We start from the raw sequence: 14,409 nt of genomic DNA on the forward strand, positions 1-14,409 counted from the left end.
CTATACATCAAATCACGGAAATAAATTTTTTTTTTAATCAAAAATTTATTCAATATTTCTTTCGGCTCTTCAATTTATTGAATTGAGATATAGAAATCATAATAAATATATAATAGTAAGTAATAGGGGATTTACTATCCCATGTCACATGTTTTGAAAATTGTCACGTTATTTTGATTAACGATCGTTTTTAATCTTTTTTTTACTATCCATAATTCGCGTTCACAACTACTCTTTCCCTTAATTCAAGCTACTAAAATATATTTTATTAATATATTTATTTAGATGAACAATACCCAAGATTTTTCCCATGGCGTATATGACGAAAATGATAATGAACCCAGCGATATTGACAATGAACCCGAAATGAAATGTACAGGAAGAAGCTTTGGATACAAAAAAAACAATGCTCTATTTGTAACTCATAGTATCATGATTCACGAGATTGTCCTGAAAAGAATATAAAATATGATAAAGAAAATGTTTATCTTGGAGAAAGATATTTAATTATAACACTAAGGTTAGAATTAATGCATATGTTATGTTAGGCTAGGTAAAAGTATATAAATGAAGAAATTTGAGCAATGGAAAATTTATTGTATATTTATGTATTAAATATCGGCAAATTTATAAAAATCTTACGTTTCCATATGTTTATTTAAAAATACTACAAAATGCTTCAAATATTTGTTTTTATTATAAATACAATACGGCTAAAATTTTCTTATTCAAATCATAAGGATTTTATAAAGTAATCCTACATAACTTGAAATATTTCAATTTCTTCTATTTCACACTCATCACACTCATCTGTGTTTCTGATCGGTTTTTCATAAGATCCTTTGTGGCATAGAATTAATGATCCATTGATAGCTCAAAGATCAAATGATGGACCCTCGGTGAACCCGTTACAAATGGCATCCTTTTCATTTCTTATACGACTTAAAATAATATCACTATTCTTAAAAGAAAATATAAAGCTATCATTGGTAATACCATAACTTCCATCAAATTTCCATTCAATCGGATTATATCCTCCGAGAATTTCGTTACTATCTCTTACTTTATAAATTGTTACGGTGCGGAATTGGTTCTTACAAGCGTTTTGACACTTCTTATATCTAAATAACGAACCAAAAACCCCAAATTCATTATGAGAATCACGATATAATAATTTGAATTCATATGACTTGTCTGTAGTTTCTAATTTATCAATCCATTTTGAGATTAATTCGGCTTGCTGATTTGTAATGATCTTAGAATCAATATTTTTTGATTGAATCTCTTTAACAATATGAGGTTCTGATTTTTTGATTGGTTCGTTATCACTATCCAAAAAATATTCTAACAAATCATTATATAATTCCTTTGGTAAGATTTTTTTATAAGGTTTTACTTTCTTCAAAAATTCTTTGGAAGTTAAATTACGGAATTTAATAAAAGGAATACATTGTTGTAAGGTATTCTTTAAAGTATTGAAATCATCTTTTGAAAAACTTGTAGGATCAGAAGGAAGTTCTGGATTTTGTGCAAGTCCCCATTTAATCACATGTTCCCAAACCTGAATTTCGTTCATTTGATGATTATCGTTCTTAATAATCGTAACTAAAAGTTTTTCTGGAACCGAAGTGAAACGTGGTGAGTTAAATATCTTATTTGATTCTTTTGAAATCAAATCAGTACAATATTTTTGAAGTTCTAAAAAAGAATCATTTTCATAAGTTGTTTGATATATCAAATCAAAATTTTGTTTCATACAATGTTTTTTATTTTCAATCAAAAAGGATTCTAGATAAGGGATTAATTCCTGAAGACCTAGTTCATTAGCAGCTATCAAGATTTTAATGATATCTGAAATATCATATTCCTCCAAAAAAAGACTACCTCCATAAATATACCTAAAATAATAATAAAAAATATATAAAAAATAAATATTTATAATGCATGATGAGAGATATTCGTTTTTTTTTTCATTACCTTAAGATTATCCGGAAAGTATCAGGTAAAATACTTGGTAGTTTAATATTTGTCAAAGTTCCTTCATTTTTCTTTTTATTAGTTGATAAAATTCTTCGCAAATAAGGGGAACGATAATTTAAAATAACCATATGAGCCCGAAATATTTTTATGTCCGGGTCATTACCAACTTCAACTGTAATATCATAATATTCGTCATCATTTAAAATTTCAAGTAAATTTTGCGTTAATTTTGACAAAAGTTTATTATCAATCATTATAATTTTTAAATAAGATAAATGAGAGTGTGAATCCCAAAAAAAAAAAACTAAATTACAAACCTTACTTATACAGCTTGAAGATCACAGCGGATCGCTAGATCGCTTGTAATCATGTTCAAATTAACTAATTTTGGTACGTTCGGCGTTCAATAAGTACACGAAGAATCATATAGTAAGAATGCAAATTTATCCTCTTCACTAATCTAAACAACCGAATCATCGAACTAATAAATGAAAAAAGTTTTTAAAAACTGTGGCTGCGTTGCTGTAATAATATATCAACCTCGAGTTTTAGAAACTTGTTTTGATTATTTGAATATCTTATTTTTAATCGAGATTTTTTACACAAGGATATACAAAACTTGAAAATAACTTTAAATACTTCAAAATCTTCATAATTCAAATCGCTATTTTTTTCTAATCTCTATCTTTCCATAAGAACTTTTTTATAATAAATTCATAGATGCCTTCAAACGGGATCCGGAACCCGGAAACCCGGACCCGGATCCGGGTTTGAAAATTTCACCCGGGCCGGGTCCGGGCCGGCACATGATTTTCAACCCGGATTTTCGTAATTCTGGCCAAAATCGTCTTGATTCCGGCCGAAATTAAACTGGCCAAAATTAAGTTGGCCGATTTCTTTGTTTTTACAAATTAGAACTTAGATCCGGATTATCCATTGATATTCACTGAATGCAGCCGTTCAAAGATTGCAAATCCGGATACCCGGATACCAATCCTAAATGTCAATCCGGATGGTAAAATCCGGATGTTCATAGGATATTCACTGAATTATAACAGAATTCGGGTCACTTGAAGTTTTGGTTGTCGGGATTGTCGGGTACCCAGGTTACTAGTCGGGTATATATAACACGTGACATATATATATGATGGCGTAGTATATAATACGTTATACGTAATCTTTTCAACAATATTACTTTATTTGATTTTTATTGAACAAAGCTCCTCCTTTTTAATTAAAAAAAAAACAAAAAAAAAATTGCATATTCTTGAAAATCAAACATTAATATTAAACATAAAAAAAAATAAAAGATTTCTCCCTTCCAAATACAATAAAATCTGTAAAATCACGTTTATTTACTTCATTAAACATCCTCTTAATATGAGTATCCTCTTAATATGAGTGAAAAAATATGCTAAAAGTTAGGAAAGAAATGACATGAGAAATTTATATTATTTTTTTCTTCTGCTTTATTTATCTAAATCCTTATTCTGTTTACCTTGTATAATTCTAAGATAGCGTCATATTTAATTGTTAAGTTTTTTTTTAACGATAAAATAATTTTTTACTTTCTTTTATTAGAATAAATTCTCTAAAAATTTTATGTTAAATAAATTTCTCCACATGGATCTGCAATTTTAGCTCAAATATTGGCAAAAATTAAAAATTTCGATAAATGATCTTACAAAAATTTGACGTTTAATGTTAAAAAAAAAATAGTGTTTTTTTAACATTACAATATGTAATTTATGAGCCGTTGTGCATTTTATTATAAACCTAGATATTTGTTAAATTTCTTATAATTCCGGAAATTAAAAGATCGTATATAATATATATTGCGTAAAAAAATTTATAATTTAACTAGTTCCTGCATCCAAACAAAAAAATACTATTTATGTTTTGTTGTGTATAAAGAATAATAAATAAATAAATTAATAAAAATGCATTAAAAAAATTTTATTCTTTAATTTGTTCATTCATTCATTCCCAGGGTAACTTAATTTTATGAAAACGAACATCAAATATTTCTAAATTTACCATTGCTATCTTTTCTCCAATAGGTTTTGTACTTCAGGCGTAAATTTATCTTTGACATGAATTCTATTTAAATTTTCATGACCTGAAGATTGTGAACTAGTACTTCTATTTATCATTTCTCCTTGAACATGCCCTACAAAATTCAAAAAAAATATAGTTAGTTACAAAATATAACTAAATAAGATTCCGTTCAGGCTGTAACCTTGGATGCAACTGGACGGATACCATCCGGTCGTAAACCCTGCAGCGCGCACCATCCCTTCATACTTACTATATATAGTGGCCTCCCTGATATTTTTAGCAGAACTATTTCCATTTATCATTTCTCCTTGCCCTATATCAAAAAACTGAGATTAGTTACAAAAATAACTAAGTAAGATTCTGTTCAGGCTGTAACCTTGGATGCAACTGAGCGGATACCACCCGGTCGTAAACCCTGCAGCGCGCACCATCCCTTCATACTTACCATATATAGTGGTTTTCCTAATATTTTTAGCAGTCATTTCTCCTTGAGTATGCCCTATATCAAAAAACTAAGGTTAGTTACAAACATAACTAAGTAAGATTCCGTTCAGGCTGTAACCTTGGATGCAACTGAGCGGATACCACCCGGTCGTAAACCCTACAGCGCGCACCATCTCTTCATGCTTACCATACATAATGATTTCTCTAATCGTTTGGCAGCCCTTACTTGCCCTCGAATATCATGTTGTGCTTGACTTAGAAATGATTTCTTCCTATAATGTCTGGTCATTTTAATATTTTTTTTTTAGATAAGATATAGATAAGATTTAAGATATTAAGAATTATTAAGAAATATTAAAAATATTAAAAAAATAAATTTAACGATGAGTAGTTGTAGTTTAACGATATTAAAAAAATAAAATTTAACGATGAAAACTATCTATCAAATTTTTGTCCTCTTTTATATTATTTTTCTCATCATGTGATATGAGTCAAATGATGCAAAAAAAAACGTAACTATGACTGTAGCTATAACAGTTTTATTCACATCAATATGTCAATACAAGTCATACTGCCTACAAATTATAAATCATGAATAATTAAGAGTTTTTATGAATAATTGGTCTTACTCATATACTATAATGACATAGTAATATTTCCTAATAAAGTAAAAGCGTGTATATTAGTAGTAATATATACTTACTAAAGTTATATAATTATGACTTCACATTGACTATATATTACAATTTACAAGCCACAATTATATTATTAGCCAGCAATGATTTAATTTTTGTCATTTATTAATCCGACCAATTATTACTCTATTAGTTTTGTATTTCAGTCATATGTTATTTGAATTTACTCATCTGATATTATTAATGATTAATAGTTTGTTTTGTCATCTTTATATCGAAAACATAATTAGTTTTATGACATATGATTATTATATGTATAAGAAAATTATACTAATAATATTATAGAAAATCTAATTTATCAAATTTATCATGAAATTAATAAAAGTTTCTTAAATAATCATAAAATAAATTTGTTTTTATAATAATAAAATTTTACATTTGATTATTACATATTAAACATTTTTACTAAAAAATATATAATGAATGAATTCTATATTAAAATATCAAAATAATAAAACTTTAAAAATAAAAATGTGGAAACGCAATTACATAAAGAATTCTTATCCTGGTCCGGTTTTTGGGTTTCAAAATATAGCCAAATATAACCTCGAACATGATCCGGATGGATGATAATTATAAATTTTTTATCGATCTATACTTTACGTTATACACTCCTCCTTTTTCACCGACAAAATGAGGTTTGTAAAGGTTGTATTATTAGAGGAACCACCAAATTTAAATTATTGGGAAAAAAATGATATTAGAAATCTAAAAAATCGCCAAACTACTGTAACCGAGAATGGTATAGTACATATTGTGGCATATTTTAATAATATTTGTAAAACTATTTAAAAATATTGATAACCATTATAGCAAAATGTAATACCTTAATAGTTTATTATAATAAATAATTTTAAGTTTTTCATCACTTTTTTGCATAAGCTATGCTCGTATGTTATCTGAAATAATTACGTCCACATGTATAGTATGTTCGAAATAAGATTGATTTTTACAAAAATTTTTTGATAAATTACTTATTTAACAAGGAGCTTTTTATCCGAACTCAGAAAATCCACTACACCTTGGGAAGTCTTGGAAAGAATGAATTTCCATCAGAAGAAATCACATGCTATAAGACATATTAAAGCAAGAATGATAACTTCATTTTTAACACTTTTACTACAAGCAACGAGTGATGTTAGTTAAAAAATTGATATTAAACTGCAACTTCTTAAAATGAACAAACAATTGTTTCACAAAAAAAAACGATATTATTAAGGACAAACCTTTTTACTTGTCGGAATTATAAGTGTCCTACATTGTGCATGAGAGAATTCTTTAATATACGTTTCAGGTTATTAAATTTTTTCCGTAAGAAAATTCTACGAGAAATTGTGTGTAGAATTTATTACTCAAAATACATTTATAAATGGGATATCATTCTTAAGTGTCTCAAAAAATAAAAATAATCTAATTTGTTTTCAAAAAAAATTAAATAAAATTGAATCTTTATTATCAGACAACATGTTCTCAAGTCATCAAAAACAAGCCAAAGTTAACAAAAAAAAGCTATAAATATAAGAAATGTAATGAATGTAATTAAGAAAAGAAAAATTTTATATATGAAAGTCACCATTAGTTACATTTATTAAAATATAAAGACAATACTCAAGCCCAATAAATTGGAAACAAAGTTGTTGACGATTTTATTAGGTATACTCAAAGTGATAGTGTTGCTATGACAGGTAAAATGGAGTTTGTTCTTTATGATCAATTCAAAAAATATAAAATTTATTGCTGAGGGAAGGTTTGGTAAAATTTATATTATAGAAAACATGTATTGTACGGTTGATTTTTTCGCATGTATGAATACAATTTTTTTTTAAGAAATGCATGTGTAACGAACGAACATTTATCAATATTTCAAAGTTATTGTAACAAATGAGCCATATCCTTTTAAAACAATTTTTAATTATATTTGTATATTTTTTTGTTGATTCAATTAATTACGTCAAAAGAAATGAAAATAAAATAATAAAATGTATTTGAAATATGATATCTAATAATCTATTATCACATTCTAATTCTTAATCGAGAATTATTATTTATTTCAGGAACAATACTGAGACTTTTTTCTGAAATTACTTTGTCTTTCATTTGCCTCATGTCTCCAACAATTCCATCTAAATAAATAATTTGTAGTAAAAGAATAATTGAATCAAAATTACATAATTTATCGTTAAGACTTTATAAAGATTGTTAAATTTAGTATTACCGTTTGGATTAGGCTTTTCTCTTATACTATTTAGAATGTTTAATGAGTAAGTTAATTAAATTATTTCGCTTCTTGTTTCAAATTTGCAAGGTGATAAACTCATAACTTGTTAATTGATAGAAAACTATATAATTATGTCAGATTTCTTTAATTATATATATCTTAGGAACCATATAAGAAATTCCTTCGTATTATTGATGCACTAGAATATTAATCAGTTGCTAAAAAAATAAAAGAAATAATTAATATGGTCTGCCGTTTAGAATAACCTCCACTCTCCAGTCTCTCCATAGTCCATATAAATAATTTGAATTGTGTAACATGAAAACCAGTGCCTGCGTGCCATAATATAAGAACCCGTGACAGGCGTGACATACTTGCTCCTGATCTATTCCTTATTTATTATTACACTAAATCGTTACGACGTTACGTAATCATTTCTTTTCATTCAACTTATTTTTTATATTAAACCATATATTTTTATTTAAACCTATATTTGCGATCCATCATCTTATGACTTTTTTAGTAGAAATAATAAATTGAATGGTTTCTTATAATTTTTCATGTTCATTATTTGTCACGTTGTTTATTTAAATAAATTCCGAAATGAAACTCACCCAAGAACCAGAGCCGAAACCTACAAATAGAAAAAAAAATAAAAAAAAAATTTTTTTTTAAAAAAAAATAAAGCTTCGAAGTGTTATTCAAAATGAAACTCGGCATATCCAATGCCAAAGAACCGAACCTATGAAATAGAAAAAAAAATTTCATAAATTATTTTTTTTTTAAGTTTTTTTTGAAGCGAAATGAAACTTTATCTAAAACCTGTATCGAATTAAATAAAAAAAAAGTTTAAAAAAAATTATCACATATACACGTGATAATCTTGATATTCGTAAAGTTGTGTCAAAATTTTGGTCGAAGACCGAACTTTGGCTGAAATTTAGCCAAAAGTCACATGACCAAAATTTCTGGTGCAGAATCTATCGAAAAGCAGCAAATTGAAAAACAAAACAAATTGCCAAATAAATCTTCAAATTCGTATGTATCTTTTAAATGTGTAATAAACAATTGATTTATACTGTTAACATTGTTAACATTAGAATATTGACACCGCAGCTAACACTTCGTAGATCATAACGTAAAAAAGACAAATGTTGGAAAACGGTCTAATTAATAGGAATTTACTATACATAAATTGACCTTATTATGTAATGATTGCATTTCGCATTATGTTTGAACATATTATTTGAACATCATTTGTAGGTTAAGTTAGTGCTTGTTTATGTTTACAATACAGCTTATGAATATTTAATATTACATAAACAAATAATGATTTTTCGAATAATATATGATCAAATAACATTTTTTTACATACATTTTATGGAAATAGTGTTTTCATAGGGTTGGCAAATCGACTCGCCACTTCCTATTATCTTCATCAAATTCTTCAATCTCTTCTTTTGTTGGAATCACGTTGGAATTATATGGGTGGTATGTCGGAATAACTTTTTCACTCGCAAATTCACATTCCACTAATTGATTTATTAACATGTTCCAAATGTTCCCGTCATCCTCTTCCTTGATAACCTTGTCACCTTTGAAGATTGAAGCGAAATTTCAATATTTATTATATTTATTTTACTATATTATGTTATTTACATTACAAACATATATTTTTTGGCTTTCTAAGCTTTTTTTAAACTTTTTTTAATATTTTTCCTTATAGAACTAGTAAAAAGTTGAAGGGTACTTTTATTGTATTATTGTATAATTAAACCAAATAATAGTCTAATACTGACACCAATTGCCTTTTCTTTTTTAAAAGAATTATTTTTTTTATTATTTATTTATTTTTTCTCTTAGCTTGGAATTTGGCGAAATGATGCGTGCAGCGTGCCACTATTAAACTATTATTTGGTCTACTCATCATACAAATAATATTAAAAAAAAATTTCGTATATTAAACCCTTCTAATATTGCTGGTATTAGTACTATACCCAAGATGTTTTGTATTATACCTGGATATCTTGTGCAGTGTGGTACGATAGCAGTTAAAATATTAAAAAATCAAAGGATTAAAAATATGGTTAAATGCTAACGTTGCTATTATTGTTAATATTATTGTTAATACAGAACTTCATGCTAAATTCCATTGGTAGTTCCCTTGTTGTATGAAAGAAATGTGTACTTTTTTTTTATTTGCATGATTATACAGTATTTGATTATCTATTAAATTTAAATATATGTATTAATGATCTATTAAACAACTGGAATCCCAAGTAACCCTATAAAAAATTTATTTCGTGTTTTTTTTATTCCATGTTATCTCCGTAAATGTATCATATGCACGCGATTTATAGCCTCAAAACATGGAAATTATCCAAATTGCTTAGATTTTTAGTTATTTTTCCGTAAATTATTATATTTACAGACATTACGGATATAGGTAATATATGGTAGCAAGATCTCGGTATTACTAGCTCTACGTTATCGACTCTACATGCTGTTTTGATTCATCATCTGTATTTTCTGTCACTTTTTATTTCATGTAAATTATACATTTCATGTGCTTTATCAATATTTATTTCGGTTCCTACCCCACGTTCATAACAATATCCAAGATTATTTATTGAACGAATATGTCCCTTTTCAGCTGCTTTTTTATAAAATTCAAATGCCTTCACTTCATTTATCTCAGTTCCTATTCCACGTTCATAACAATATCCAATATCATATAACGCATTAGTATGACCTTTTTCAGCTACTTCTTTATACAATTCAAAAGCCTTGATCATATTTTCTTTAGTTCCCAATCCACATTTATAATAATTTCCAAGTTTATTTAATGAATCAATATGTCCCTTTTCCGCCGCTTCCTTATATAATTCAAGTGCTTTAATCACATTTTCTTCAGTTCCTAATCCATATTGATAACAATTTCCAAGCCTAGATATTGAATCAATATGACCTCTCGTGGCTGCTTTTTCATAAAATTCAAATGCTTTATATTCATTCTTTTCGGTTCCTATCCCATATTCATAACTATATCCAATATCATTTATTGCAGCAATATGTCCCTTCTCTGCTGCGTTTTTATATGACTCAAACGCCCTAGCCTTATCTTTTTTGGTTCCTATTCCACATTCGTAACAATGTCCAAGATTGTATATTGATTTAATATCATCTTTCATAGCGGCTATTTCATATAATTTAAATGCCTTCACTTCATTTTTTTCAGGCCCTATTCCATGTTCGTAACAATATCCAAGATTATATATAGAATCAATCTGACCTTTTTCAGCTGCTTCATTATATAGTTCAATTGCTTTAATTATATTTATTTCAGATCCTATTCCATATTGATAACAATATCCAAGACTATTTATTGAAATGATATGGCCCCTTTCAGCCGCTTTTTTATATAATTCAAACGCTTTTAATTCATTTTTTTCAGTTCCTATTCCATATTCATAACAATATCCAAGATTATAAATTGAATTAATCAGATCTTTTTTGGCTGCTTCTTCATACAATTCAAATGCCTTGATCTCATTTTTTTCAGTTCCGATCCCATGTTGATAACAATATCCGAGATAATTTAATGAATTAATGTGACCTTTTTCAGCTGCTTTTTTATATAATTCAAATGCTTTTGTTTCGTCTTTTTCAGTGCCTATTCCGTAACGATAACAATATCCAAGGTTAAAGATTAAACTAATGTGACCTTTTTCAGCTGCTTCTTTATATAATTCAAATGTTTTGGTTTCATTTTTTTCAGTTCCTATACCATATTCATAACAATATCCAAGATTATTAATTGAATTAATTTGACCCTTCTCAGCAGCATCTTTATATAAGTTAAATGCTTTTGTTTCATTCTTTTCAGTTCCTATTCCATGTTGATAACAATATCCAAGATTATTTATTGAAGTGAGATGATTATTTTTAGCCGCTTCTTCATACAATTCAAGTGCTTTAATCACATTTTTTTCAATTCCAATACCATGTTGATAACAATACCCAAGATTATATATTGAATTAATATGACCATTTTCAATTGCTTTTTCATATAATTCAAATGCTTTTAATTCATTCTTTTCAGTTCCTATACCATATTGATAACAATAACCAAGTTGAAATATTGATTCAACAGAATCCTTTTCAGAGGATTCTTTATATAATTCAAATGTTTTAACTTTATCTTCTTTAATACCTATTCCATATTTATAAAAAATTGCTAATAAAAGATTAATATTTTGTAATTTACTAGTATCCTTATTATTCAATAAGTAATTAAACATTTCAACCTCATTTTTGTTATTTGATATAATATTTTGTTTAACTATTTGAATATAATTTTCAATATTAATTTCTTTTTGTATAGAATTTTCATGTAAAAATAATAATTCTTCAATAATCTTTTTATAATTTTCATCATCATCATCATCATCATCATTTGTTATTGAAATTTTTTCTGTTAACATATTATCATATTCTTCCATTAATTTATCAATTTTCGCTTGTAATGTAATATTAGTAATACCAGAACTTGATAAACTATTACTTGATAAACTATTACTAATACCATTAATACCAAAATTATCACTATCATCAATAGTAAAATCATCATTAATTTCCGATAAAGTTTTAGTTTCACCTATTATATTCAAATTAATTAATTTTAATTCAGAAAATACTTGTTGCATATCCGGTCTATTATCTGGATTATCTTGCCAACATTCTGAAAAGGGTAACAAATAAAATATTTATTAGTACAGTATTAACATAATTAAAAAAAAAACAACATAATTTATTACCATTATATATTTTAATATAATCAATTGGTGTATCAGAAGTTGGAGTTTCCCTTTTTCCATTTAAAATTTCTAACATTAAAGTTGGTTTTTGAAAAGGTTTATCATAAGTTTCAAAAGGTTTTTTTCCTGATGATAACTCCCATAAAAGTACTCCTACACTATATACATCAGATTTTTTGTTCGATTTATAATGATTCTTATTATTATCATCATTTTTTTGTTTTTTGAAATGTTGTGGATCAATATAAGGAATCATTCCAAATATATCTTTTGGTGAATTTGATACTTCAGCTAATCTACGTGAAAGTCCAAAATCTGCCAATTTAATTATATTCTGATGAATCAATATATTATTTGAATGCTATTTATTTTGATAAAAATGAAATAATTAAATTAAGTATTAAATTTGAGTAAATTTTAAAATAATAAATAAATAAATTTCTTACTAGGTCACGATGAATAATATTCTTTTGATGTAAACATAAAACCGCATCAGCAATTTGTATTGCAAATTTTATTTTCATATCCCAATCTAATTTATTAAAATTCTTTTTTAAATAATTCCTTAATGTACCACTATCAGCGTATTCGAGAATTAGTAAGTAATCTGGATTCAAATCATCTTCATTATCTAAGTAAAAATAAAAAATAAAAAATAAAATAAAATAAAATAAAATAAAATAAATAATAAAATAAATATTATTCGTAATATAACTTATAATTAAACGAAAAAAAAAAAGAAATTTTTTTAAAAAAAAATAAAAAATAGCTCGATATAAAATGTGTGAATTATCACATTTTTGAGACCATTACTTATATTACTCTTAAATTAATACTTACCGTTACTTTTTCTTTTAGTAATACCAAAAAATCTAATTATATTTGCATGAAATTGAGTTAAATGTAATAATTGTAACTAAAAAAAAAAGGAATAAGTCAGTCAATTTTTTTATGAAATATTATTATAAATTTTCTTTACCTCGTTAACAATTTCTATAATACAACTATCAGTTCTAAAAGATTTTAATGCAATAACAGTATTGGAACTTTCCCAATTTGCTCTATACACATTACTAAAAGCTCCAGAACCTATACGTCTAATATTTTGAAATTCTTTATATTCATAATAATTTATGTAACATTTTGAAATTCCATCCTCAATCCATTGAATCCATTTATCCGAATCAGTACTATTATGTTTACTATCCATTATATAAAAAAATGAATGAAATGAAAAAAATATGTTGGGTGTCGAGTGATGTGCATTTGTCAACATGCGAACAAAATTATTCATAAATGTTTTCGTGTTACGATACGAATGACGATCATTAATTAAAAAATTACGACAAATAATAATAATCGGGGTGTAACTAGCGGACTGACAAAAAAAAAAAAAATTTTTTTTGCATTCATATCGTAAAATTTATTTTGAATTCATATCGTAAAATTTATTTTGAATTCATCTCGTGAATTTTTTTTTTTTAAATTCGATCTCGTAAAATTTTTTTTTTAAAAAATTCCGACTAGAGGCCGAAATCAATATTTTAACGATTTTTTAATTCCGGCCAAAGTATTTTGGCCAGAATTAAGTGACAAAAAAAATTGTTAGATTTAATGCCAGCCCGAATTAAGTTTAATCGGCCGATTAATATTTATTGTTTTAACACAATTTTCAATTTATTATATAAAAAATAAAAAAATTTTTTTTTTTTACGTGACAACTACTATACTGTTATTTAATAATTGGATTAGTCGGGCAAGTTTATTTTTTACGAATTCTTGAATAATAGAAATGTCTTTATTCAGGTCTGCCGGTACAATGTAAAATTATGACGCGTTCATGAACTAAATATATTAGGAATGACGTTATCCTTCACAGGATTAGATTTTGACTTGCGCACAACTTGAAAGTTTCTTATTCAAAGTCAGATTATTAGTAGGGATGAAATCAATTCGGTTCAAAACCGACGGTTTGAATCTGCAGTTTGAAACTTTAGGATGAATTTATTTAAATGATTTTCAATTAAATTAAGTATTTCAAAATAAACTAAATTATTTTGCTAAACAATTATGGAAATTATCTAACTTGTTATTCTTAATTCATAATTTATCGTCAATATTCCATTTTAGGAGCAAAGTTCAAATTAAATTTTTTATTTTTATACAATCCTAACATTTCATACTAAAACCGTCAATA

General features: G+C 26.2%; 3 protein-coding genes across 3 annotated transcripts; all 3 read right to left on the reverse strand.

Annotated features, from left to right (window-relative positions):
- Positions 1-874: 874 nt before the first annotated feature.
- Positions 875-2,234, reverse strand: OCT59_021337 (uncharacterized protein; the record flags this gene model as incomplete). The annotated part of the gene is made up of 3 exons (XM_066149806.1): positions 875-1,366; positions 1,562-1,898; positions 1,978-2,234. 3 exons carry the CDS (start codon positions 2,232-2,234, stop codon positions 875-877), a joined length of 1,086 nt encoding a protein of 361 aa, XP_065990674.1.
- A 1,788-nt stretch (positions 2,235-4,022) lies between these two features.
- On the reverse strand, positions 4,023-4,771 carry OCT59_021338 (uncharacterized protein; the record flags this gene model as incomplete). Its single annotated transcript, XM_025309908.1, has 4 exons — positions 4,023-4,150; positions 4,289-4,351; positions 4,484-4,550; positions 4,670-4,771. The coding sequence occupies 4 exons, from the start codon at positions 4,769-4,771 to the stop codon at positions 4,023-4,025; spliced, it is 360 nt and encodes a 119-aa protein (XP_025188258.1).
- A 5,140-nt stretch (positions 4,772-9,911) lies between these two features.
- On the reverse strand, positions 9,912-13,422 carry OCT59_021339 (uncharacterized protein; the record flags this gene model as incomplete). The annotated part of the gene is made up of 6 exons (XM_066149807.1): positions 9,912-11,068; positions 11,183-12,136; positions 12,213-12,573; positions 12,659-12,843; positions 13,053-13,128; positions 13,192-13,422. 6 exons carry the CDS (start codon positions 13,420-13,422, stop codon positions 9,912-9,914), a joined length of 2,964 nt encoding a protein of 987 aa, XP_065990675.1.
- Positions 13,423-14,409: the final 987 nt, after the last annotated feature.

Source organism: Rhizophagus irregularis, chromosome 3, assembly GCF_026210795.1.
Source record: "Rhizophagus irregularis chromosome 3, complete sequence".
Taxonomy (NCBI): Eukaryota; Fungi; Glomeromycota; class Glomeromycetes; order Glomerales; family Glomeraceae; genus Rhizophagus; species Rhizophagus irregularis.